Genomic DNA, 27,411 nt, shown 5'->3' on the forward strand with positions numbered 1-27,411 from the left:
TCTTAGAGCATCTTGTTGGACTTGGCGTCCATGACATATACTTTAGGGGACTAAGGTTAGACAGTAACAGATAGTATTTCTTTTCTTGTTCTCTGAGAGCAGAGAGCCATGACCACTTCTAGAAGTTCTACCTCTCCTGTGCTATGGGGGTTGTACAAGGGCTTTGAGAAGGAAGATCAACATCCCCTGCCTGATCTTGGATTCTGGGCCAGAGCTAGGTCCCCCCTTGGCCATCCCACTGTGCCTGCTGCCACTGGTTGTATACTACAACATATTTGGGGTTGCCGGAGTTATAAGGCAGAAGAAAAAGGGAAGTTGAGACTAGTCCTCCATTGGCTCTGTGGCTGGGAATTATGGGGTACCCCAGGTGGTCTCTGTCATTTAGGAAAGATAAGAACGAGGAAGGTCCTTAGATGGCGGTGGGAGGGTGAGGGAGCCGACTCACCCCTCCCACTCACAACCCTGCATAAATCCACAAGGTGGCCCTGGTGGGACCCTACCATTCACACCACAGGTCTGAAAATGGTCATACTTGTTCTCTGTTGATCCCTAGATCCATTTTCCATTCTGTTCTGCTCTCCTCTGTTCTCTGTGACGCTAACCTATACAAACTTTACCACCAAGGCTCCCTTGCTGGTTGGGATGGGTTTGGCCAATGGGAAGCACCAGCAGGAGATCAAAGGCAGGAGGAGAAAGAAGAGCGAGCCTTTTTTCCCCTGCTTTTTCCCTTCCTGGATTCCACGGTGACAGCTCCCGCTAGGGGGCGCCCTTCCAGGTTCCAGTTCTCCCTGGGCTATACTGCCTGCGGGTGGTGACCACTTCCTCCTACTGCTACTCTGTGGGCACCACAGCACCCCTTATCCTTGCCCACACCTGAGTCAATACTCCCTGAAACTTTCCTCTCCCAGACAGACCCCTAACAGGTACAGTAGAACCCTGTGCTTCAGAGCTCCCCAGGCATTCAGTCCGAGAAACTGAGTCCCCACTGTGCATTCAGGGGAGGCTGGCATTGGTCAGAGGTTTCTCCCACCTTTAGGGGAGACAGAGCTGATTTCACAGCCAGGCAGCAGGTGAGAAGTGTCAAAGCTAAGAGACTAAGGAAATTCTAAAATCTCCATGCCCTACCCTAATTAAGTGGATTAACAAGGCAGTTATGAAAACAGGAGATTAGACATATGAATGTGATATTTTTTGTTTTATCTTATGTAGCTCTGAAATCTTCATAAGACTTCTTAAAGATGAATATTCTCTTGCAAATGAGGATGTTCTCTTTTATCTCAGCGGCTTGGTCTGCAGAAGCCAGTGTTCAGAGGGCAGACTAAGTGTTGCCATTTCTATTTCTGCCGTTCCCTGGGCTCCTCAGCACAAAGGAGAAAGGCAGAGGAGCAGGCGCGCTCTTCAGAACATAGACAAAAGCCCTGGTTTAATTAAATCAGCTGCACCCAGAGGCCAGTTTAAGAATCAGCCCTGCCCTTCTCCTGCTGCTCAGCTGAATTCCATCCTGGAAACAGCAGAGCAAGCAACCTGCCCATGGCTCTGTGATCTGGTGAACTAAAGAGATTAAAAAAAAAAAGTCATCCCTTCTGTGACTCAAAGACCCACAGAATTCAAAGGAACAAAGATGGAATCTCTTCGGAGGTGAAATTTGAAAAGCTGGTTGGGGTAGGGAAGGAGGTGGAAGTAGGCAGTTAACTCTATGAGAACAGGAGAGGCATCTTAGAGGGGCTGGACAGGGAGCAGGAAGTTGTAATCCCCAGCTTTTCCACTGCTGGTGTTTCTGACGTCTTGAATCAGTGGCTAAGTAGATGTGTTTCGCACTCAAAGTGTTAATGAACCCACAAAAAGAAACATGATGTACAATAAAAGGATCTTACAAAATGAAAACTCTGCCAAGGCCATTGTATTTTTCAATAAACTCCTTAGAGGGGAAAAAAAGGCATGCTGTCTTTGCTTTCAGCGTGCTGACCTTTGTCATTTAAATCTAGATTATTTCATGCATTGTAAGTTTTTTTGATACCATACTTCGTAAAAAGAAAAAAATGCCTCCCTTTCCTGGTGAACCATGTCTTTATTTTAGTCTTTTCAATTCTGTGTGTGCAGGATTAGGGCCATTTTAGGACTATCAGCACCTGAAAGAATTGTATCATAGGCATTTTTAAAGAACAGAGACCTGCACATTAGAAGTAAAACATTTCTTTTAAAAAAGGATTTTATTCATCTGACGTAATCATATATCAGATAAACATTCCTTGCACACCTCCTCTGTGTCAGGCTCAGGGCCAAGGGCTAGGGCTATAGACAGGAAAGGCAGCAGGTCCTGTTCTATAGGAATTTATATATCCGGTTTCCAACTTGGGCAAGACCGTGCCCTACTCTTCCCCCATGCTCCCGCTAATATTTGGCAATGTCTTGAGACATTTTTGATTGTCAAATCTAGGAGGGTGCAGCTTCTAGCATCTAGTGGGTAGAGACCAGGGATGCTGCTAAACATCCTACAACGTACAGGACAGGCCCCGCAACAAAGAATTATCTAACCCAAAACGTCAATGGTGCTGATCTAATAGGAGGTATATGAGTGAACAGAAAGGGCAACAAAGTGAGGCAGACATATGCTTAGGTTTTATGGGAATCCAAAGGGAGAGAGTCTTCTACTTTCAAAGTGAAACTAATATTGGCATTTTTTTTTTTTTTTTTTTTTTTACCTTGAGTCATTTTGATTTGTTGTTGTTTCAACTTCTGGCAAAAAATCTCTCTGATAACATTTCCCGGTTTCTGAGAACACCATTCATTAGACCATCTCCAAATTAGGGTTGATTCTACTGGGTCTGGAAAGATGGAATCACCTGACTGGATTTGACATCGGGACTATGCCAACTGGTGATGGTAACGATGGCCTGAGTGGCTAATGTCCAGATTTCTCTGTGTCACCCCTGGTTTGCATTGTTCGAAAATTCTCATCGGACCTTTACCGAAGTCTTAAAAATGATTGTAGGTGTTTATATGTAAGAATCTATTACATTCTTTCTTTCCTCACCAGTTGGAAGGACAGAAAAACCATTACAAGCAGACATATCTGTGAAGCAGGGCAGAGCAATTCTGTAGTAACCTAAGTTCTGTTGGCAACCACTGTTTTTCTCTGTAGTGGCACTGGCAATGCTCCACCTGGATCCCCACAGATCCCTTATATAGTTTCTGCATACTCCCCTCCCCGCTCCCAAGCTGCAGTGTGCCTTTGTTTCCAACAGCTCAGATCTATGCAAAAACGGCATTTGAGCTACTGTAGACACTTTGCCTGCATTCAGAGAGACTGAGGTGCCCACTGGCTGTAGGAGGGGCCAGTTCCTTTGCCTTAGGTCAGGACAACTCTGAGATGCAACTCATACCACGGAGTTGCCTGCAGGATCGGGCTGAAGCTACTTTTTGTCTAAGATCATAGCTTTGCTTGACTTCTTCCCTCTCCCCACTCCCTGACCAGTCTCCCCTGGGAGCATTTCCCTAATAAATCACTTGCACAGAAATCTTCATCTTGGGGTCTGCTTCTGGGACACCCAGTCTAAGACCCTTCTGAGAACATATTTGCTATGGTGGTAGTATATTTGTGTCCTTGCCCTCTTTGTGAAGAGTTACAACATCATCAGCTTCTGCTTTGGACATGTGTGCCCTAAACAGAGCACATCCACACTGTCTTACATTTTCTTCCAGGGAAGTCAGCTGCTCATCCAGTCTCACTTGGTCTGTTCCAAGAGGAAACGTCCCTTTCTCTCTGTCAGGAGGGACAGGTGGGAACTCCCAGGGCCCTGTAGACTCTGCTATCAACTCCTCCGTGGCGTTGATGACTTTCAGGACTTCTGTGGAGATGTTGCAGAGAGAAACAGCAGAATACTTCTGTTTGGTCCAATAACAGAAGGGGACAGAAGACAAGAACAACATTAACAATGACATGGAAGTTCTACATTATCACGGTGCTCATCATGAGATCGATTCTGTTTCATAACACACACAAACATCAATGTGCCAAAGGAATGAGACACTAAAAAAATCTACCCAGTCTGAGGGGACCGAGAGGAGGCCTGATGTAACTTGGCTTAGCTTCTGTGACTCACAATGAATTATTTCAGATTTTTAGGGAGAGAGGAAGGAGAGCTCCAGTGGAAGCCACTAGGTCCTCTGCCCACTGCTGATAGTTTCATATTCATTACCTCGTTTGCTGGATGATATTCTCTTTCCTCAACAGAGCTTCAGTCACAGACTCTGTCAAACTACATTCACGATGTGGTCCAGTGGGTAGCTTTATGGATGAAGAGTTAGGGGACCTGGGCTCTAGATCTAGCTGTCATTTCATCTAGATATGGGACCTTGGCCAGGCTACTTCCCATTTCTGGAACTCAGTTTTGTCATCTATACATTGAGAGGATTGGAAAGAGTTTCTCTGCAGTCTCTGGTAGCTACTGTGTTGTTAGCTCACCCACAACTATTCTCAAGCCCATTCTTCCTTATCTCCCCCCACCATTAAGGCTGAACAGAAAATACACTGCATTTCCCAGCCTCTCCTGCAGCCAGGGGCAGTCATGTGACATCGTTCTGACCAGTGAGCCTGAAGGGAATGTCTATTGAGGGGTTTCTAGCAAAGCTTTTGTTTTCCTAATCAGGTGAATAGATGCAGCTGATGCTCTCCTGCCCCCACTTCTCTCTGCCTTGATCACAGGTCTGCGGTTAGGAAGCCAACAAGAGTGAGGATGATACCAAAATGCTGGGTCAGGTGGATCAGAAAGACTGAAAGAGCCTGAGCCCACATAGCACTGGATCAGCTGAACTGCCTCTGAACACCTTGATACATGTATGCAAAATAAGTCCCTACCTGTTGGAGCCCCTACTGGCTGGATTTTCTGTTATTTGTGGTTGAATATATTTCTGATACAAGTCACTTCTAGTTTTTATATTCATGGCTCAAAATTACAGTCAGTCCAGATCTGGGCCAAGGTCTTTAATGGAACAGAGGTACTTCAGCCACAAAGAAGTATCTGCATCTTTGAGCTCATCTGAACATATAGCACCAAGAAGTAAGCAGGAGATCAATGTTGCTTGGCACCGTTGGTGTCCATCTACAATCAATTTTACTTAGCCCATCACCGGGTTTGTAAACTAGAAGTCAAATATTGCCCATGGGCATTTTTTTAACCAGTAAAGTGTTTCAAGAAAGCCTGGAATTTGAATGCCTTTGGTACCTCCCAAGGTGTCTATCTGATTCATATATTCTGGCCAAAATATATTAATAATAGCTCTGACTTGGTTTGCAAAGTTTGTTTCCTCAAGTAAATTCTACTGCAGGTTTTATCTCACTAGAGGAAGTTTCCAGTGGCCCTGCAACTTCACTATGGAATCAGAGTGTCTAAGTGACGAGTCCGTGGCTGAGTCCACAGTCTAGAAGCTGGCTCTGGGCTCTGGTACATGGTCTCATCCTAGGGTCTCATCCTGGCACCTGTCAGTCATCCTAGGGTTAGGGCACATGTGCTCAGAGGGCTCCTCTGCAGCCTGTCAGTTTCACAATAGCTGCTTGACTCACCCAAGAGTTATGCTTCTTTTGGTTCAAGGGAGTTTGCTACATACCAGAAAAATGGGTCTGGGTTATCAGGAAAATAAGATGGAGGAAGGTGACGCAGACTCACCAGAATAAGGGAAGTGTCCGAGGGAGGGCCAAGCCAACTCTTTACCTTAGGAAAAACTTGCAGAGGCTGTCCGCCATTATCTAGAATCCTGTAACTCGATGTGGCAGGTTTTGGAGATGAATTGGACTCAGAATGTTTTTGGCAAGGAATAGCTGCCACTGTTTGCTTAAGTCCATTTTAGAAAAGGCAACGTTGTATGTATGAAAGCAGGTTTGGTACCCTTCTCCGTAAATAAAGCTTGTATTTAGAAAGCTTGCCCTTTGTTTGATAGAAGAGGTGCCTTTGTACATCATTTGACAAAGGGATTCAGGAAAAACGGTTAGACCACAGCACGATGGAAGGGCAAATGTTAACATTTACACACATCTCCAGTTGGTCCAGGGTCATTAAGGGGCCAATGTTATTAATGGGGAGGACTTCAGAGGTGCTTAAACAGAAAGAGTTATCTGCGTCTTGACTCCAACTGAACATATAATATCAAAGCGATAAGCTGGACATCAATGTTGCTTGGCAGTCATTGTTCCTTTCCGTCCAGAAATAGCCTTGTTTATTCAATCATAGGAGTTGCCAGCTGGAAGCCAAATATTGCCTAGAGGCATGCTTTTTTGACAAGAATGCCTTCTGTGAGATAAGCACTTCCCAGTTCTCTGCAGTCCCCACCAGTCATTCTATTGCATACATATCTTATTGGGGGCCTGTGGTGCGCAGGCTCTGCTCCAGGTGCTGGGATAAGCAGTGAACAGTGGATGAAGTTCCTGCCCTCAGAGTGTGCCTTTAGCTCTACCCCAGCCACTTGACACGGTGACATACTTTCCTGACCCCTGAAGGTATTTGCACTTGTCATTAAGTGAGAGTGAGCAGTCCCCAGCAGCTGGTCTGTGGAGAGCGGCACAGCTTCACTTGGGAGGTCTGTGGTCCCCTTCAGAAGGGAACCAGCTTGCAGCTGGGGAAGTGACTGAAAAAAATTATATGGAAACTGGACAAGATCTCTCTGGTTGGTTGGTGTCCCAGTTCTGCCCTCCATTGTGAAACACAAACTAGAACCCACAAACACTTGCAGAGAATTAATCCCACCTCTAGGAAATCGGGTGGTTCTTGCGTGTTCTACAGGAGTATTGCGGGCTTGCTTGGATGTGAGCGTGGGAGTGGACAGGGCACCTGCTGGAAGTGAAGATAACTGGGATTTAATTAGCTGTGTGACAGAAGCAGGGCACCCAACCTCCCTGTTCCTTAGCTTACTCACTAGGCCAGTAAGCGATTAGAAGGTTTGTCACAGGGTTAACACCAACTTGTTATGTAAATGTCCTGTTCCCTGCCCAGTCTAGATTTAAAAGTAGAAAGTACCTTCTACAATTATGTGAAATAAAGCTATATTTAGCACCAGACAGGGTTTTGTTCAGATAAAAAGCTGGTGAGGATTCAGAGGTGCTGGCAGGGAGCCCTGTGTGTGGGAGAAATGAAAATCTACAGGAGCCTTCCTGCTTTATTGCTTACAGCTCCAGAGACCTGAGCTGAATGGCACAAACAAAGCACGATTCCAGAGCCAGAAAGAGCTCTCTATGACGGCAGCCGACGTTACTCCAGACGTTAATTATAAGATGGGTCAAATGTGACAGGTCCATGGTATCAAATAAGGGAGACGTGAAAGTGTGAAGAAAATCAGCTGACAGAATAGGGGCTGTTGCAGAACAGGAAGGATGGCCTCAAAGACACTCGTGGCCAAGGGCCCCATGGATGATGGAATGAAAATGGCCAGTGGACTCACGCAGTAACCAAATTCAACCTTCTAGTGATCAAAGAAACACAAATTAAACAACAAATTTATTAAGTGCCGGGTACATGCATGACTCCCTTTCAAAATGCCCAGCATAGCCAGTATGGCTTCTCCAGGGTGGAAGAGGAGCTTTCAGCTGTTGATACGCCCCGGGGATGTATTTGCTCTGACACACTGATGCTCCTTCACCTCCCGACCACGCATGGTCACCACTGAGAGCCTGAGTGTCCTCCTCTAGGGTCCGGTCTGTGTCACTTCCCCTTGTGGAACATCAAATCTATTATGTCAACTTTACAATCACCGGGCTGGAACCAAGAGTTCACGCTCAGGGTACAGAAGGTGATGAGAAACCTCCAGTGTTTCCTCCATCGCTCAGCAGTGAGGCAGAGAAACAAGCGTCAACCTCAACAAAGACTCAGCTTCCTGCCAGACTGTGACCAACAACAGGACCAATGCTGACCTTTAAGGAGCTGATGTACCACTCCGAGGTGGGGGCCTGCCACAGTGGCCATGTCAGTGGACCTGAGAAAGAAGACCAGGCCAGGACCCACATCAAAATCCCACCTGTATCTTTTCTCTTCTTTCTAGGGACTGCAGGGCAGAGCAGACTCCTTTACTTTTTGTCTCACTACCCACACACTTGAGCCCGAGCAATCTCTCCATCCTGTAGCCATGCCCCTTCTCGTCCTATAAAAACATGTTGCTAGAAACAAATTCTTCCTCCACTTACTCTTCCTTATAAACTGTTTTCCAAAGACATGCAGCATGCAGAGTGTTGCCAGGGGGAGATTCTGAGTCTCTAGAATTCGAAAGAAGAAAATATTTCCATCCTAAACACTAGATATACCTGCTTATTTGCAGTCCTCGCAAATTCTCCTGATAATTTTCCAGTGTCGTCATTCATTTCAAAGCTTTGTGTTGGACAAAGAAATGCAAACTCATTTCAAGCTGGAATAAGTGGGACTGCTGCTTACCAGAATGGCTCAAGCTTGTGAACATGTGAGTAGCAGGGTCTCATTAGCTGCCTGGCTTAATAGGAAGAGAACACAGTGGAATAACAGAGGCCTGATCCCAGACCCCTCTCTACCCTTGGGCATGTGCGTGCACATGTGTCTGCCAGTCTCAGCAGCGCCAAAACAGATTCAGTATCTGGCTGTGTGTGATGAACTGGGGCTGTGACAGAGGCCTGGGGTATCTATTTATGTGACTTGATATAAGTCTTGATATGACAGAACCTAATACAATGTGGGATAAAAGCTTTGAGGACTAAATGATGTGTCCAGGTTTCTGGGGCAGAAGAGGCAATTTCCCAGTTCCACCTCCGGGGATTGTTCTGACACCTTTAATAAGACCTAAACAGATAGAAGCTGAAAGGACATTGACATTAGGGTTTTTGTGAGATTTAGAAGCAGGCAGTATGCTTTGAGGTCCATGGGTCAACCTATGAAGCAGTGAGGGCAGTGGTGAGGGGACTGCCACGTCAGCAGGGTCTTGCAAAGGGCCTCCTTACCCATTGGGCTCCGCAGGCGTGGATCCTAGGGCCCACCATTCTTTTAGGGGGTCCATGAAAATGTCTTAATTTCTTTTAAAATCATGAGGAAAAATGAACTATTAGTTCCAGGCACATGTTTTAATACACAATATTAATCTTTATACCAACACAATTGTAAAATACGATTTTAGATGGGTTTTTGTAGAGGAAAGGGTCCACAAAGGCAAAAGTGCTTGGGCCCACAGAAGTCATAACTTGGCCCCGATCTTGCTGATCTGGAGCCTCTATGGAGAAGACACCTGGGCAGGGCTGGTTCCTAGGGTGGATCTGGGCAGCAGCAGCAGCCTGGTGAAGGCCCTGAGCAGGCCACTATAAGAGGGCTGGTTGTGAACATGTGGGAGATCTTTCCCCTAGATTCCCCCAAATAATGGAGGGAGACAGTGGGGGTGGGTGGATGCTCCGGTCCTGTGGTTTCCTAGTGGGGACGGATGCTAAGGTGACCTCCTCATTGTACACACCAGATCACGAGGCTTGGGAAATTCAGGTTACTCTGTGTAGATTTTGGGGAAATAACTTAATCTCTCCAAGCCTCAGCTATGAAATGGAGATAACACCATCTAGCTCAAGGGGTTTTTGAGAAGATGAAATTAGTCAGCATATGCCAAGTGTCCACAGTGTTTGGGTCCAGAGCTGTCCACCTGTCCTCAAAACTCTCCCACCTGCCCTACTGGCTCAAGATGGGCACATTACTGGTGATGGCCAGTAGCTTAGACACCTTTTATTGTGTACTGTGTTCTATTTTTTTTTTTCCTTTTTGGCTGTGTTGAATCTTTGTTGCTGCATGCAGGCTTTCTCTAGTTACGGCGAGCAGGGGCTACTCTTCGTTGAGGTGCGCAGGCTTCTCATTGCGGTGGCTTCTCTTGTTGCAGAGCATGGGCTCTAGGGGGCACGGGCTTTAGTAGTTGCAGCGTGTGGGCTCCGTAGCTATGGCTAGCATGAGGTCAGTTGCTCCGCGGCATGTGGGATCTTCCTGGACCAGGGATCGAACCTGCGTCCCCTGCGTTGGCAGGTGGATTCTTAACCACTGCACCACCAGGGAAGTCCTGTACTGTGTTCTTGAAACAACTTTCCTTGACTACTTGGTGTTTTAAAGGATGCTTTTTACTATTTTTTAACCAAAAAAACAAAAAAGTTGAACTTTGCTGCTGTTTCCCAGTTTTTTTCTCTTGCTAAGTAAGAATATTAAAAAAAAAAAAATGCCACCATGGTCTACTACTGTCTGGCTTCACCATAATTTCATAAAGAAGGGATACCTTAACACCAAAAATGGAAGACACAGTATCAGAATACAGAATGGTTTGTCCTGAGAAATGACAGTAAACAACCTGACACTGACATTCAAGACATGCACACATGCATGTACGCACGCAGGACCCTCCGTTTCCCAGTAGGGAGCATACTGAACCATACGTACTGATAGGCAATAAAAATAAGGTATGTCATTGCCTAGCTGGGCAACCAAACAAGCCAGGCCCTCAAACATCATCTACTATTTCCCATCATCACTAATTTAATTCAAGCCTTCAGGAAGCATCTGCTCTATGCCCAGCACTGTACTGGGCCCTGCAGGGGATGCAGAGTGAGTAAGCCTGGGTTCCTGTCCTCAGAGAGCAGAGACAGGAGAAGGGAAGGAAGACCCAGGTAGCAGAAAACAGGTCCTACCCTGCACTGGGAGCCACAGGCTGTGGACCTGCAGAGGGGCAAGCAGGTTCCGTTAATGTGTGACCTTGGGGTCAGTCCGGAAGCACAGGAAACAGAAAGAACTTTGACAGAGTCTTCTAAAAACATGTTGGCTCCCATGCAGGAATTACAGGCAGAGGAGAAAAGTCTTTCAATGTTCAAGTTGCATAGAATGTGTACGGGGCCTCACCTTCTCTCCTGGGACACCTTGCTCCTGAGAGAGCCCTTTAGGGAGGAAGAGAGGAAGGAAGGGAGCCAGCTCAGTGTTAATGTGCGTCCTTCCTGGGCCGGGTCTGACCCCAGGCTTCTCGTGATTTCGTGTAACCCTCATCACAACCTGATGTGGTGGCTGTTTTCATCCTATCTTGAGAGACGAAGAAACTGTGGCTCAAGGAAGAAGATGCACAGCTGAGATTTGAACCCAGAGACTTTGGTCTTCAAGGTCCACATTCCTTCCCACCTGCCACATCACCTCCTCCACCTGCATAATTCCTGGGACCCAATGGACTGCAGAAAGTGATGGAACAACAGAATCTAACTGAATAATCAGATCCATGAACAACAGATCAGCGAGAGAAGGGCCTGTAGCCTCCACCAAGTGACATCAATCGGAACAAGCTCGTTGATTTGTACACCAATGACCAAGCCACACAACAGAGCTTGAGATCTCCCAAGCGACCAGCTCCTGTTCTGAGCCTTACTGAGCCTACCTGAGATGGAGCCACCAAAAACAATCAGAGTGAACAAGAATGTGGCCTCTGAGAAAATCTGATCTAAGTGTGATCCAGACTTCACAGCCCGCTCATTACTTTTCTGTCCCACATTACAGATGCTGCCTTGGCTTTATGAAATGCTTCTATCAAACCGCCAGAGCAAGCAAGGAAATTTGTCCAAATGCCCTGATTTCATGTATTTTTTTCCTTCTCAAAGGTAAGAAAAGAAACTCCATATGTCCTCCTGAATAGTTGACAGAAATCTGCTAGAAAAATTCAATGCAAATATGTTTCAGTTCTCATGAAACATAAGGCGCTCCGGCAAAGCCTCTACAACCCGTCAAAATACATTCTCCATGAACAGACTCACGTCCCCAACGACTGACTTGAAAGAAGGTGGCACAGAATTGTGGAAAGAAATTGGAGTATGAACCTAATAAATTAGCATATGTAATAAATTGAAACATGAAATGTAATGGAGATCAGAGAATGGACCTCTAGGAATGTTTGGGTTCTTAAATCGTTTAGATTTTGATGGTCAAAGCCACCTATGAAAGAAATAAGATTTCTAAAAATTGTGATAATTGAAATGAATTTTTTAAAAAAATTTATTTCATTTATTTTATTTTTGGCTGAGTTGGGTCTTCGTTGCTGCATGCGGGCTTTCTCTAGTTGCGTCGAGCAGGGGCTACTCTTCGTTGAGGTGCGCAGGCTTCTCATTGCGGTGGCTTCTCTTGTTGCGGAGCATGAGCTCTAGGGGGCATGGGCTTCAGTAGTTGTGGTGCATGGGTTCAGTAGTTGTGGCACACGGGCTCAGTTGCTCCGCAGCATGTGGGATCTTCCCGGACCAGGGATTGAACCCGTGTCCCCTGCATTGGCAGGCGGATTCTTAACCACTGTGCCACCAGGGAAGCCCGAAATGAATTTTTTTAAATGTGCTATTTGCACATTTAATTTAGTTCCAGAAATAAACCCACTGGTCTGTATGTTTCCCCATGGTCATTTTCTTTCCCTTCCTTGGTGGAGTCCCTGTTGTTTGATGTGGGCACCTGAGCAAGGCCACTCCAGGACCTGGTGATGGTGAGAGAGGAGGGGAATGCTGGGGCCACTGCCTTTGACCATACCTGCCCGGGCAGGTGTAGGGCAGGCAGGACTTCCTGTCCTGGCAGAGGAGGTGATCATAGTTGTCAATCTCTTTTGCTTAGCATACTGGCTGTTCCTCAGAAAATTATTTCCTGATACTCACTGGACACACTTCCCCACTTGTTGGCGGTAACCAGGGCTCTGCCAGGGCACGTGCTCAGCTCCATAGTAGCCCAATGACACAGGAAACCACCTTCCACGTTCACTTGGAACAGAGGTGGCACATGGCAACCAGGGTGATCTTGATAAATGTAAGGTCCTCCTTGTTATGTCTCTGCTGAAACCTTTCCAGGTGCTTCCTATCTCACACAGAATAGAAGCCAAAGTTCTCCGCATGGCCCACACCGCTGGCTTGCTCTGGCCCCTCCCTCTCTCACTTCTCCAAGCGCTCTCCCCTTGGCCACGTTGCCCCAGCTACCCTAGCTCTTTAAGCCGTTCCTTGAACTTGTCAAGGTCATTTCCACCTTAAGGCCTTGCATGTTTTTCTCTGCCTGGAAAGCCCTTCCTTTAGATCTTTGCCTGACTTTTCCCTTTGTGTCTTTCGGGTTTCAGTGGAAAACAGAGTTGGTCAGAAAAGTCTGGACCATCCATGACTCATACTCCTTCCAACTCCATCCGTGAGCATCCTGCTGAATCTCCTTAGCACTGATCACTAAGGACTTCTTCCCCTGTATGTGTTTACATACTTATCAGCTGTCGCCCCCAACAGTGGGTAAATTCCACAAGAGCAGGGACCTTTTCTCTCTGGTCCCTATTGTATTACAGCTCTTAGAATAGTTCAACAATTATTTGTAACAAGGATTGAACAAGAATTCAAACTCCAGAACTTGTGCCACTACCTCTCATGGGAAGTTGGCATCTTTTCCTTATTGTCTCCTGTACGTATTTCTGGCCCTGCAAACCTGGGGGAGCCATTCATTCCTTTGTTGGAGAGAACATTAAGGACCTTCCTCTCTTGCCACATCCCTTCCCCCAAAAGAACAAGTGCACATACGTCTCAACACACTTATTAAAAAATGATCTCTTCCCAACCAGGGGTGAGAGGTGGATGGTAATTATGAGATCAGTTGTGAGTTAAATTAAGTATATTCTAGGGCATACTTCTGGACTATTTCATTGCATCCTTTATCAATATCTCACAAATTTAATTACTCTGCCTTTAAAACATGATTTACTATCTTAATAGATAGGTCCTCTTCATTTCTTTTATTTTTTCTAAGCATTTCTAAGTTATTCTTGACTTTATTTTATCAGGTGATTTTTTGAATCCTTTTGAAAAGTTAAAAAAAACTTCTAGTTCAGATTTTGATTTAAATTACAGTAAATATCTACCCTCATTTTGGAAGAATTTTTCTTTACACTGTCTTTCCTACCAGCAAAACTGGTAGGTTTCTGAGAGATCTGCAGTCTTCTTGTTAAGCTTTAATTTCACATTTTTTTGTTCCTGTTGTGGTTGGAATTAATTTCCATTTTATCTCCTCACTCCTCCAGTCTGGTTTGAGATTCATCTATAAATTTTAGTTATGAAGTGGGCAGTTCTAATGTAAATCCCAGAACCTATTGAGCTGTATTGCGTAATTGTGCCGAATGATACGGATTCATGAATAGACTTGCTACTACTAGACCTTTTCTTTGAATAGAATGAATTTTTATTTTGCATTTATTTGCATTCAAAGTTGCTGTATTCTTTTCTTTTTTTTTATTGAAGTTGATTTACGATGTGATGCTAGTTTCAGGTGTACAGCAAAGCGATTCCGTTATATGTACCTATCTATATATTCTTTTCAGATTCTTTTCCCTTATAGGTTATTATAAGGTGTTGAATATAGTGCCTTGTGCTATACCATAGGTCTTTTATCTATTTTATACATAGTAGTGTGCATAGTTGCTGTATTCTTTTACGGGCTCTTTTTATCTCAAGTAAATGTTTGTGATCTCTGACCTTACCCTGGGGATCCTTTATATTTCTCCACACGTTTTTCTCCCATTCTATGCAATAGCTATTTCAAACCCTCTCCACAATCCTGACACTCAAATTTCACTATCCCCTCACTTTCAGAAGGCAAACTTGCCTTCTAGTTCAGAAAGCTAGAGATGTAGCCAAGCAGGACCTTATGGGGCCTTCCCAGGACAGACCATCCCCTGCCCCCATGTCCTCTGCCTGCCTCTTGTTTGTAGAAAGACTTTAGCCTCCTAGGCCATCCCTGAGTTCCAAAGAATAAATTTAATAAATTTAGAAGTGAGAAAATGCAGAAGCAAAGGAAAACAGTCAAGCAAGACAAAATAAAGATAGTTTAGCCATTAAACAAAGTCAAATACCTTTAGTTCCTCTCAAGGGCTATAAGATAACATTCTGAGCCATATCCTTTGAGCTGTTTTGCAAATACTGAAACCCCCGCAGGTGGAAAACATTAACTGCATGCTGACCACCAGCATGTAGGCAGGCCCCAGACAGGCTGGAACCAGAAGGTTGATGATGTTGACTCCCCATTACCTCACTACCAGCCAATCAGAAGAATGTACACAAGCTGATCATGTGCCCTGCAACCCTCTCACTCACCCTACCTTTAAAAACCTTTCCGTGAAAGCCATCAGGGGTTCCGGCCTCTTGAGCATTAGCCATCCCCAGTCTTGCTTGGTGCCCTGCAATAAACGCTACATTTCCTTTCACCACAACCCAGTGTCAGTAGATTGGCTTTACTGTGCCCAGGCAAGCAGACCCAAGTTTGGCTGGGTAACAGAGGGGCGGAGGGGGGGAAGCATAGAACATAAAACAAACTCTCTTCATCTTCCTAAACATCAAATTTACCCACTTACTTGTATCTGGACTATTCTGTCTTTGCCATTCCAATGCCAGTGCCCCATCTGTTTTCTGGACCTCATCCCCTCCATTTCCCCAAGAGTCCCTTATTGTTGGACACTTAGGTTGTTTCAAAGTTTTCCTAGTATAAAAATATAACACTTGATGAACTGCATTGTGATATACCCTTGGCTGCTTGTCCAGTTATTCCTTAGGATAAATGATTGAAAGAGTATTTGCTGGATCAAAGGGTGTGCACACTTTGATTGCTTAGAGTTACCAAGTCACCAGTGTGCTAATATGTGTTACCTTGTGGGTATTAGACTGCCTGTTTCCCCGAACTCTTACCAACATTGATTATCGTTCTTTTTAACCATCCAATTTGTTAGGCAAAGTGGCATTTCATTATTTCAATTTGCATTTTTATTGCTTGTCTGAACAAACGATAAACTTTGCCCTGTTCATGGCTGTCTTCCCACTGCCTCAAGGCGCTTTTGTTGAATGGAAAAAATGACTGTGCACACCATATGCCAAGTTCTGGGCTAGGTGTTGTATTGAATACAGCTGAGATACAATTAAAGTTGAATATTTTTTCATATGCTTATTGGTCATTTACATTCTTCTTTTTTTGCTTTTATTTTTGGTCAATTGTCTGCTTATGTAGACTGCCTTTTTATCTATTAGCATTATGAGTATATTAATTCTCGAGGGCTCAGTTCATCTTTTGCCTAGAGAAGAAGATGTTCTGTTGAAGCCCTCATAATCCAGGAGAGAACCCAGAACTCTTTTCCCAGCCGTGCAGGCCCCTCCCCCAAACACACAGGACTCAAGCGTAGGAATGAGTGACACCAGTGACAACAGGAGTGAAATGAAACCTCACCTGTTCAAGCGCTGTGGATAAGAGCTGTAGCTCTAAGTGGACAGCTAAAGCTTCTCTTTTTCCTAGCGCGGCAGTTAAATAGAAAGTTAGAAGAGGCAACAGGCATAAGGCCTACTGAGATCAGTGTAGCTTGTAAGATATAAGTGGGGATTGAAACTTTAGCGCCAACTGAAGATGGAGACATGCTTCTCAAATAAGATACTACCTGGGGTGAAAGACACTGAATCCTCATGTGGATGGTGAGTCACTTTACAAGAGTGAGACACACATGGACAATACTTGATTTTATGTTAACACTGTGATATCGACAAAAAATTTTTCACAAGCACATTAAACTGCAGAAACCCACAGCTCTGGGTTTTCTCAGGCAACAATCAATCTGTCTGCTTATCCATTGACCAGTACTGTGTTTCTATATGACTTGATGCTAGTAAATGGGGAGCAGCTGTGAGAAGATGCACAGATCTGTCTCTTATTTGAGGAGAAAGACATTTATTACTTTAGGGAAGTCTCAGTACTTTGAGGAGAATTATTCCGTGAAACTATGAATATGGGAGTTATCTGCTGGTCTGTGACTCCCTTGTGAAACTAAAACACAATGATTCAGCTACTTGTGATAATTAATAAACAAAGACACTTTGCTTTCAGGACATTGCGTGTACAAATTTGACTATAATGCAAGAATTCACTAATATGGGCCTTCAACAAACACTCATGTTCCAAAAGCTTGACACATAGGACATCTTTTGTCATATAAATAGTGTCATAAATGATACTAATATCAGGAAACAAAAACCTATTTAATGCTTTACATGTCTAGAACCATGGGGAGCAGGGACCTTGGGGATCACTGCTTTAAGCTTGGGGAGATAGGGTTTTGTGGGAGATTCAGCCCCTGCATGTAGTCTCCAAAGTCAGGCCAGGAGTTCTTGACCTTTCTTTGCATCCTTCTCTCAGGAATGCAGCACCTGCATATCCAGGGGCAGATGGTTCTAGGAACCACTTCAGCCAGGCCTTTTTCCATAACCATTGGCACAGCCACCTGCCCAGTGGCAGAGGGGAAGCAAGTGCTTATTCCCGGGCTTGAAGGATCCCAAGGTTTGGAAGGTTGACCATGAGGTTCAATGAAACCAAGATGACTTCAATTAAAAACATGGCCTCTAGGAATACAGGTTTCTGGGCTGGCCCCAAGTTTTACAAGCTGGTTCTTCAGGTAGTTAAAATTCAGATGGCAGTGACCATCCTTGAATCATCATTGGGCCCCCAACACCCAGCCAAAGTGAATCAACTGTAGGGACAAGTCTGCCTACAGCGAAGGGCTGACTCCCATCAAGAAACAGCATGTTTCTAAAATGGTTATTCTGCTGCTGGACAAGATTGTGAAGCCCTAATACCTACATGGGTTGTCATACCAAGGATACTGAACTGCCACTGATGTCCCTGTGTCTATGGGAATATGCACATTCCTCTGCTTTGGCTCCCGGAGAGAAGAACCTGCGATAGAGGCAGGAGGAATGGTGAAGTCTGGATAAAACTCTCTCTGTGTAAGGGATCCTCGTGGTCAGGCAGAGGCCATTAGCAGCCAGTTAGGCATTTGGATTTCTCCACTGCTTAGTCACAGATACTGCAGTGAGTGTTTGTGAACTGGGGACTCTGTGTGTTTTCCTGTTTGGTTACTGTCTTAGTCTGGTTTCCCCAGAAGCAGACCCTGAGACAAGGATTCGAGTGCATGGAGTTTATTTGGGAAGTGATCCCAGGAACCAGTGGAGGAGGGGGTGGGGCAAGGCAGGGAAGAGAAGGCAGCCAGATCCAGCTGGTCCTCACTGCGGGTGCCCAGAGCCAAATCTGCTGGGGAACTCGGGGCATCAGTGGGTAGCACACACTCCGTGGGTCACCACCTCAGTGGAGGCAAAGGAGTGGAGTATCTACACTCTTCCCATCAGTCACTGGTTAGGGCTGCTTCTGGGGAGGGGAGTGTTATTCTCTCACTCCCAGCCTGCCTTCTGCACAGGAAGAGGAGTTCCTGCTGTGCCGGGAGCCCCCAGGCAGATGGACCTTGGGCCAGTGTGCAGTAGCACGGTAAAGAGATAAGGCAGGCACGAACAGCTTCTGGAACAGTTTCTTTAGCCCAGATCCACTCCCCGACCATGGCGTGTGTGTGTACATGTGTGAGCGCTGGACAAACTAGTTGTGGTCGGATTACAAGGGAAGTCATAGTTACTCTGATCCCGAAGATGGGAACCTGGGAGGTTCTGACGTGCTATTTTCCCCATTACATTCTTCAGAGCATGATGAAGCACCGAACGTGGCTACAGACCTCTGGCCTGACACTGCACGTGTGGACGGGACATAGGCACTAAGCTGTTCCCTCAGTGCTAACACAGGGGCATTATTTCACGACAGTGAAGTTTCTTTTCCTTGAGGTTGTTAAAGGGGCTGTGAGGTTGTTAATATTTGCTGGGCTCTGGCTGTGTGCTACCTCTATGCTGCATAATTCAGTCCTCCCAGCTCTATAAGGGGGTATGATTATCCCCATTTTACAGACACGGCCAACATGTGTTTGTCCAATCAACAATGAAGACCTGGACTGGTTTTTAGGGATCGATATAAAAACAAGCCAGACTTGGGCTTGTCGACAGGCAAGTTCAAGGGCCGCAGGGCAGCTCCAGCTGCTGAGTAGAGAAAGGATTGGAGGGGCCAAGGAGGGCAGGTAGGGGGCGGGGTATAGGAAGCAGGCAAGAAATGGCCTTGGCTTAGAACCAAAGTCCAAAGTTTGCAAACTGCATGGATGTGTTTCACAGTCAGTCTAATCCTGAAGCCTATCTCTATACCCTTCTGCCTCTAAATAATCTTCCATAGATGAACGTATATTTCTGTTTTCCTTTCATCAGAGTAGCCGATGCCTGATGGAGAGAGATATATTGATTACCTCTTTTTGTTTGCTATCTGGGTTTTTACATACACAAGTGATATCTGGTTGACTATTTAATCCATTGATTCATGGTCGGCAGTGGGAAGGACTTAAACTTTGAGAAACTGACACATTTGGGAGTTTGAATAAAAGCAACTCCCCTAATTTCCTGCTCAGCGAGGGCACAGGGCAGGATGGGGGCAGGATGGAGGGCTTGGCCAGCACCCAGGATTTTCCGCCTTTCCCTGTTCACATTCTGCCCAGAAGAGCACAGTACAGACGGATGGCTGTGCCTCCAGAAGGTGAGGCCTGCAGGCTGATGAGGGGCGTGTGTGCGTGGCTCATCCCAGCCTGGCGTGCTGCGGGTACAGCATGAGCTTTTGGTGCCTTGGGACCACCAGGCAGCAAAGCCAGTAGGATGTGGAGCCACTGTAAGAAATAATGTGATATTCTTCAGTTACCGTCTGGCTCTCAGCTCTAGCAGACAAATGTGATTGTAATGGGCCATCGGTTCAAGTAACAGAGAGGATCAGAGCCCATAACCATTGAAGAGGCAATGGGTCGGAGACCATATCCTGGGGAAGGGCTGCCCGTGAAGGCCAAGATCTGCTCTCCACCCACAGAAATGCTGGGGGAAAGAGATGTGCGCCATCCCTAGGCAAAGGACCCGGCAGGTTTATGAGTGAGGATTCAATGATTAGGGAGGCCAGGTTGGGAATGAATGCAAGGCAGAGTCTGAGGTGTTGGAAGGTTCAGGGCCTCAGCCATGGAGGATGGTCCCCACTTCCCTTGGGGCCTGCTCTGGACCACCTGTGGTCATTCCTGGGTTGGCCAGGCTCCTGCACAGTACCCCAGCTTGGCTCTTGAGCAGATGAAGGGGACTCATTCACCATGCACGTGGGTTACCAGCAGCCTGTTAGCTTAGATAGCCTACTCTCAGAATAGGGAAAAAATTGATCCTAAGTACAAAGAAGTCTAGATGTTACCAGATAAGATCTTATCTGAGTTCCAGAAGAGGCAGCTTGTTGTAAAGGAAGGAGCCTGTGATTTGATGCCAAGCAGGTTTGTGATGCAGCCTCAGCTCTGAAACTTACTAGCTGTGGGCCTTGGGTAAGTAGCTTTGTGACTAGACTCAGTTTCCTCATCTGCAACATGGGTCTGTGTCTGCCTCAAAGGTTTTATATTAAATGAACTAACTAACATGTGCAAAGTGCCAGGCATGTAGGAGACATTGAACAAATGCTAGCTTCTTCCCCTTCCACTGGAGGCAGCAGGGATATCCTGACCAGGGGGCCAAGTCTAGTGTGAACGTACTTGGTGGAGCTGTAGTGGGAACCCAGGCATGTGCTGGAGGACGGTGGGCAGAAAGGCTGGTATCCCTTTCTGCCAGTGGCAGGGTCTATTTTCTGTGCCTTCCACACAATGTCCCTTGGAACTCGATGGCCAGCTTGGGGGAAGGAAGGGAGGATGGTGGGACTGAAGATCAGGTGGTTGGAGCTTTGGGGACCCTCAGAGCAGCAGTCCTTTTATCTGTTTAAAGCACTGGGATTCCATATAAGGTTTGTTTGAGAAAGGCTTCTGGCTAAGTCAAACAAGCCAAAATCTGAAAACTGCAGAGATAAATGATCCAGAAGGCCACTTTCCACACAAAGACTTTATACTATGAAATGACGCGTCATCATTGGCTAAAAGAGGATTGGCTAGATGTTCTCAATCCACAGGAAACATTCCTTCCTGGGAGAGGGTGGGGCGGGAAATAACACAGCTCTTTACCAATGAGAGAGATCATGGGTACTACGTTATAGAGTCGAAATGTAAGGGCTGTTTTGATGAAGAATAGGAGATGAGAGGTCTTGGGAGACTTCCAAGGACACGCGGTGCTACTTTCCTGATTGAATAACAGCGTTAATCAAGCAGAGTTTTCTTGGGTTCTCCCAAGTGCATAGGGATGGGCATTTTAGAGAGTGCTCTTTGGGGTCCCAGCACATCTCTGCACAAATGCAGAACCTTCCCCCACACCCCAGCTGCAGAAACCAAGCCGTCTGCAGGTGGTTTCACAGAGCTTACCTTCTTCAGCTCTTCCTGGACACTCTGGCTGTTGTCTTCAGAGGACAGACTTTCCTTCTGGTTCTCAGACTCTGTCTTGGGCTCGGACTCCTGATCCTCCCCAGAGGAAGTTTCCTTCTCACTCATTTTCATTGCCAACTCGTACAGCCTGTTTGTCCGTTTCTCTTCTGCAGCGTCTGTGCCGGCCTGTGGGTGCCGAGCCTCATTGCAGGTGTCAGTCTTTGATAAATCACCAGACACCTAAATGAAAGCCAGAATCATGAGCTGAAGACTCTTCTGCTACAGTCATGTTGCTTGTTGTTCCCAATAATCCCTGAGTAAAGGACAATCAGGAAAATGAAGCTCTTACCTGATCTGCTTTCCCTATGGATGGACTTTTTATTTTTACTTCTTCAAACACATGCATCTTAACACTTTGTTAAAAATTAAGGCAGGTGAGCACCTGTACTCAGAAAAGTGACTTCAGTGTTTTTCATTTGCAAAATACTTACCGAGTGCCCACTAGGGTCAGCACTGTGCTGGTGCTGAGGATGCAAAGCTGAGCAAACCTCCGCTCGCCCCCTAGTGGAGAAGACACTAAAACCCTGACAAGTGCACAGAAGCAGTGCGTGGGGAGGGAGGCTTTGACAGCCCTCTAAGGGGCACCGGATGGCAGGGCTGGGACTCAGGGAAAGCTTGCTTGTGGAGATGGTGTTTGAGTGGAGATTCAAAGTGTAGCAGTTACCCAGCTAAAAGGGAGAAAGGAAAGAATGGTATTCTAGGCAAATCGCAGATTTTGAGATGGTGCAGGGTCCTTGCGCATACATAAGGAATACTGTGTGCCCTTCCCTTGATAATTACACAATTACATCTCCGGCTCCTACTATCTCCGAAGCTCTCTCTATGAGTAGAACCCTGACCAGGCCTGGGGAAGTTCAGGAAGACATGACATTCTAACTCTCTATTTTTCACCTTATATTAGACAGATATGTATGGAATCTTAGCAAGATAACCCTTAAAGTACCATTAGGGTCCACTGGACCCAATATTAGTTTGTGGTTTTTTTTGAATTTTATTTTATTTTTTATACAGTAGGTTTTTTTTTTTTTTAACATCTTTACTGGAGGATAATTGGTTTACAACGGTGTGTTAGTTTCTGCTTTATAACAAAGTGAATCAGCTATACATATACACATGTTCCCATATCTCCTCCCTCTTGCATCTCCCTCCCACTCTCCCTATCCCACCCCTCTAGGTGGGCACAAAGCACCGAGCTGATCTCCCTGTGCTTAAAGCAGGTTCTTATTAGTTATCTCTTTTATACATATTAGTGTATATATGTCAATCCCAACCTCCCAATTCATCCCACCCCCCACCCCTGGCTTTCCCCCCTTGGTGTCCATACATTTTTCTCTACATCTGTGTCCCTATTTCTGCCCTGTAAACCGGTTGACCTGTACCATTTTTCTAGATTCCACATATATGTGTTAATATACGATATTTGTTTTTCTTTTTCTGACTTACTTCACTCTGTATGACAGTCTCTGGGTCCATCCACGTCTCTACAAATGACCCAATTTCGTCCCTTTTTACGGCTGAGTAATATTCCATTGTATATATGTACCACATCTTCTTTATCCATTCATCTGTCAGGGGGCATTTAGGTTGCTTCCGATTTCTGTGCATTAATTTTGTATCCTGCAACCTTACCAAATTCATTGATTAGTTCTAATAGTTTTCTGGTGGCATCTTTAGGATTTTCTATGTATAGTATCATGTCATCTGCAAACAGTGACACTTTTACTTCTTCTTTTCCAATTTGTATTCCTTTTATTTCTTTTTCTTTTTTGATTGTTATGGCTGGGACGTCCAAAACTATATTGAATAATAGTAGAGAGAGTGGACATCCTTGTCTTGTTCCTGAAATGCTTTCAGTTTTTCACCATTGAGAATGATGTTTTCTGTGGGTTTGTCAAATATGGCCTAGTATGTTGAGGTAGGTTCCCTCTATGCCCACTTTCTGGAGAGTTTTTCTCATAAATGGTGTTGAATTTTGTTAAAAGCTTTTTCTGCATCTATTGAGATGATCATATGGTTTTTATTCTTTAATTTGTTAATTGATTTGCATATATTGAAGAATCGTTGCATCCCTGGGATAAATCCCACTTGATCATGGTGTATGATTCCTTTAATGTGTTGGATTCTTTTTGCTAGTATTTTGTTGAGGATTTTTGCATCTATATTCATCAGTGATATTAGTCTGTAATTTTCTTTTTTTTGTAGTATATTTGTCCGGTTTTGGTATCAGGGTGATGGTGGTCTTGTAGAATGAGTATGGGAGTGTTCCTTCCTCTGCAATTTTTTGGAAGAGTTTGAGAAGGATGGGTGTTAGCTCTTCTCTGAATGTTTGATAGAATTCACCTGTGAAGCCATCTGATCCTGGACTTTTGTTTGTTGGAAGATTTTTAATAAATTTCATTTCTTGTGATTGGTCCGTTCATATTTTCTGTTTCTTCCGGTTCAATCTTGGAAGGTTATACCTTTCTAAGAATTTGTCCATTTCTTCCAGGTTGTCCATTTTATTGGCATAGAGTTGCTTGTGGTAGTCTCTAAGGATGTTTTGTATTTCTGTGGTGTCTGTTGTACTTCTCCTTTTTCATTTCTAATTTTATTGATTTGAGTCCTCTCCCTATTTTACTTGATGAGTCTGGCTAAAGGTTTATCAATTTTGCTTATCTTCTAAAGATCCAGCTTTTAGATTTATTGATCTTTGCTATTGTTTTCGTTGTTTCTATTTCATTTATTTATGCTCTGATCTTTATGATTTCTTTCCTTCTACTAACTTTGGGTTTTGTTTGTTCTTCTTTCTCTAGTTCCTTTAGGTGTAAGGTTAGATTGTTTATTTGAGACTTTACTTGTTTCTTGAGGTAGGATTGTATTGCTATAAACTTCCCTCTTAGAATGGCTTTTGCTGCATCCCATAGGTTTAGGATCGTCGTGTTTCGTTGTCATTTGTCTCTAGGTATTTTTTGATTTCCTCTTTGATTTCTTCAGTGATCTCTTGGTTATTTAGTAATGTATTGTTTAGCCTCCATGTGTTTGTGTTTTTTACATTTTTTTCCCTGTAATTGATTTCTAATCTCATAACGTTGTGGTCAGAAAAGATGCTTTATATGATTTCAATTTTCTTAAATTTACTGAGGCTTGATTTGTGACCCAAGATGCGATCTATACTGGAGAATGTGTGCACTTGAGAAAAAAGGGTAATCTGCTGTTTTTGGATGGAATGTCCTATGAATATCAATTAAATCTATCTGGTCTATTGTGTCATTTAAAGCTTGTGTTTCCTTATTAATTTTCTGTCTGGATGATCTGTCCATTGATGTAAGTGAGGTGTTAAAGTCCCCGACTATTATTGTGTTACTGTTTCTTCTTTTATAGCTGTTAGCATTTGCCTTATGTATTGAGGTGCTCCTGTGTTGGGTGCATATATATTTATAATTGTTATATCTTCTTCTTGGATTGATCCCTTGATCATTATGTAGTGTCCTTCCTTGTCTCATGTAACATTCTTTATTTTAAGGTCTATTTTATCTGATATGAGTATTGCTACTCCAGCTTTGTTATGATTTCCATTTGCATGGAATATCTTTTTCTATCCCTTCACTTTCAGTCTGAATGTGTCCCTAGGTCTGAAGTGGGTCTCTTGTAGACAGCATATATATGGGTCTTGTTTTTATATCCATTCAGTGAGCCTGTGTCTTTGCTTGGAGCATTTAATCCATTCACATTTAAGGTAATTATTGATATGTATGTTCCTATGACCATTTTCTTAATTGTTTTGGGTTTGTTTTTGTAGGTCCTTTTCTTCTTTTGTTTTTCCCACTTAGAGAAGTTCCTTTAGCATTTGTTGTAGAGCTGGTTTGGTGGTGCTGAATTCTCTTAGCTTTTGCTTGTCTGTAACTGTTTTGATTTCTCCATCAAATCTGAAAGAGATTCTTGCCAGGTGTAGTAAGCTTGGTTGTAGGTTCTTCGCTTTCATCACTTTAAATACATCATGCCACTCCCTTCTGGGTTGTAGAGTGTCTGCTGAGAAATCACCTATTAACTTTATGGGAGTTCCCTTGTATGTTATTTTTCAGTTTTCCCTTGTTGCTTTTAATAATTTTTCTTTGTCTTTAATTTTTGTCAGTTCGATTACTATGTGTCTTGTCGTGTTTCTCTTTGGGTTTATCCTGCTTGGGACTTTCTGTGTTTCCTGGACTTGGGTGGCTATTTCCTTTCCCATGTTAGGGAAGTATTCAACTGTAATCGCTTCAAATATTTTCTTGCATCCATTCTCTCTCTCTTCTCCTTCTGGGACCCCTATAATGTGAATGTTAGTGCATTTAATGTTGTCCCAGAGGTCTCTTAGGCTGCCTTCATTTCTTTTCATTCTTTTTTCTTTATTCTGTTCCACGACAGTGAATTCCACCATTCTGTCTTCCAGGTCACTTATCCGTTCTTCTGCCTCAGTTATTCTTCTATTGATTCCTTCCAGTGTAGTTTTCATTTCAGTTATTGTCCATCTCTGTTGGTTCGTTCTTTAATTCTTCTAGGTCTTTGTTAAACATTTCTTGCATCTTCTTGATCTTTGCCTCCATTCTTTTTTCGAGGTGTTGGATCATCTTCACTATCATTATTCTGAATTCTTTTTCTGGAAGGTTGCCTATCTCTACTTCATTTAGTTGTTTTTCTGGGGTTTTATCTTGTTCTTTCATCTGGTGCATAGTCCTCTGCCTTTTCATTTTGTCTGTCTTTCTGTGAATGTTGTTTTTGTTCCGCAGGCTGCAAGATTGTAATTCTTGCTTCTATTGTCTGCCCTCTGGTGGATGAGGCTATCTAAGAGGCTTGTGCAAGCCTCTTGATGGGAGGGACTGGTGGTGGGTAGAGCTGGGTGTTGCTCTGGTGGGCAGAGCTCAGAAAACTTTAATCTGCTTGTCTGCTGATGGGTAGGGCTGACTTCCCTCCTGTTGGTTGTTTGGCCTGAGGCGACCCAGCCCTGGAGCCTGCAGGCTCTTTGGTGGGGATAATGGCCAACTCCAGGAGGGCTTAAGCCAAGGAGTACTTCCCAGAACTTCCACTGCCAGTGTCCCTGTCCCTGTGGTGAGCCACAGCCTCCCCCCAGCTCTGCAGGAGACCCTCCAACACTAGCAGGTAGGTCTGGTTCATTCTCCTGTGGGGTCACTGCTCCTTCCCCCTGGGTCCTGATGCACATACAACTTTGTGTGTGCCCTTCAAGAGTGGAGTCTCTGTTTCCCCCAGTCCTGTCGAAGTCCTGCAATCAAATCCTACTAGTGTTCAAAGTCTGATTCTCTGGGAATTCCTCCTCCTGTCGTCAGACCTCCAGGTTGGGAAGCCTGACGTGGGGCTCAGAACCTTCACTCCAGTGGGAGGACTTCTGTGGTATAATTGTTCTCTAGTTTGTGAGTCACCCACGCAGCGGTTATGGGATTTGATTTTATTGTGATTGTGCCCCTCCTACCATCTTTTTGTGTCTTCTCCTTTGTCTTTGGATGTGGGGTATCTTTTTTGTTGAGTTCCAGTGTCTTTCTGTCGATAATTGTTCAGCAGTTGTGATTCTGATGCTCTCGCAAGAGGGAGTGAGCACATGTCCTTCTACTCCACCATCCTGAACCAATCTCCCAGTATTAGTTTTTGAGTTTCCTCTTTAAGTTGTTGTATCTATTTATAAGGCTTGGTATTTCATGGCTTTTATTCTTCCTTGAAGAACTTCCAACAAACAAAGTGAAAATGTACTAATTTTGTAAATAAAACTCATTGTATTTTGCAATTACTATCTGGGTTCATTGGACCCTTTTATAAATCTAAGATACATGAAGGGATTTCTATGATCTCATTTTCCTTATCTTTTGAAATATTTTGCTGTTTCATCATCCTGGGAATTATCTTTCATCATTACTCATCAAATATTTCCAATTATGCTAAAAAGAGACTAGAATAATAAAACAGAAGAATGGAATTACCTAGAAGGATGATTCAACATCAGAATAAATCATCACCGTTTTGAGTCTGCTTTTAGCTCATTGTATATGGTTGAGAATTCAAAATTTTTCATAATGGCAAAGGAATAAAACAGACAGAGAACATTTCACAATTAGATGACTCAGAAGATGAAGTTAAAGAGAAGAGCAGCTCCCCAGACTCTAACAATGGTGATGGAATTGATTGTATAAGTAAAATCTC

The 27,411-nt window shown here is 44.4% G+C and overlaps 1 protein-coding gene across 3 annotated transcripts in view; it reads right to left on the reverse strand.

Moving 5' to 3' along the window:
* The window catches only part of MYRIP (myosin VIIA and Rab interacting protein), a 219,180-nt gene that overhangs the window by 15,639 nt on the left and 176,130 nt on the right, over window positions 1-27,411 (reverse strand). For all 3 annotated transcript variants that reach the window (XM_073811061.1, XM_019946888.3, XM_073811060.1), the window contains 2 exons: window positions 21,187-21,426; window positions 3,691-3,885 (listed from right to left, as the gene is read on the reverse strand). In XM_073811061.1, the coding sequence (XP_073667162.1) occupies window positions 3,691-3,885; window positions 21,187-21,426 (435 nt within the window). The remainder of the gene's footprint in view (window positions 1-3,690; window positions 3,886-21,186; window positions 21,427-27,411) is intronic.

Source organism: Tursiops truncatus, chromosome 10, assembly GCF_011762595.2.
Source record: "Tursiops truncatus isolate mTurTru1 chromosome 10, mTurTru1.mat.Y, whole genome shotgun sequence".
NCBI classification, from domain to species: Eukaryota; Metazoa; Chordata; class Mammalia; order Artiodactyla; family Delphinidae; genus Tursiops; species Tursiops truncatus.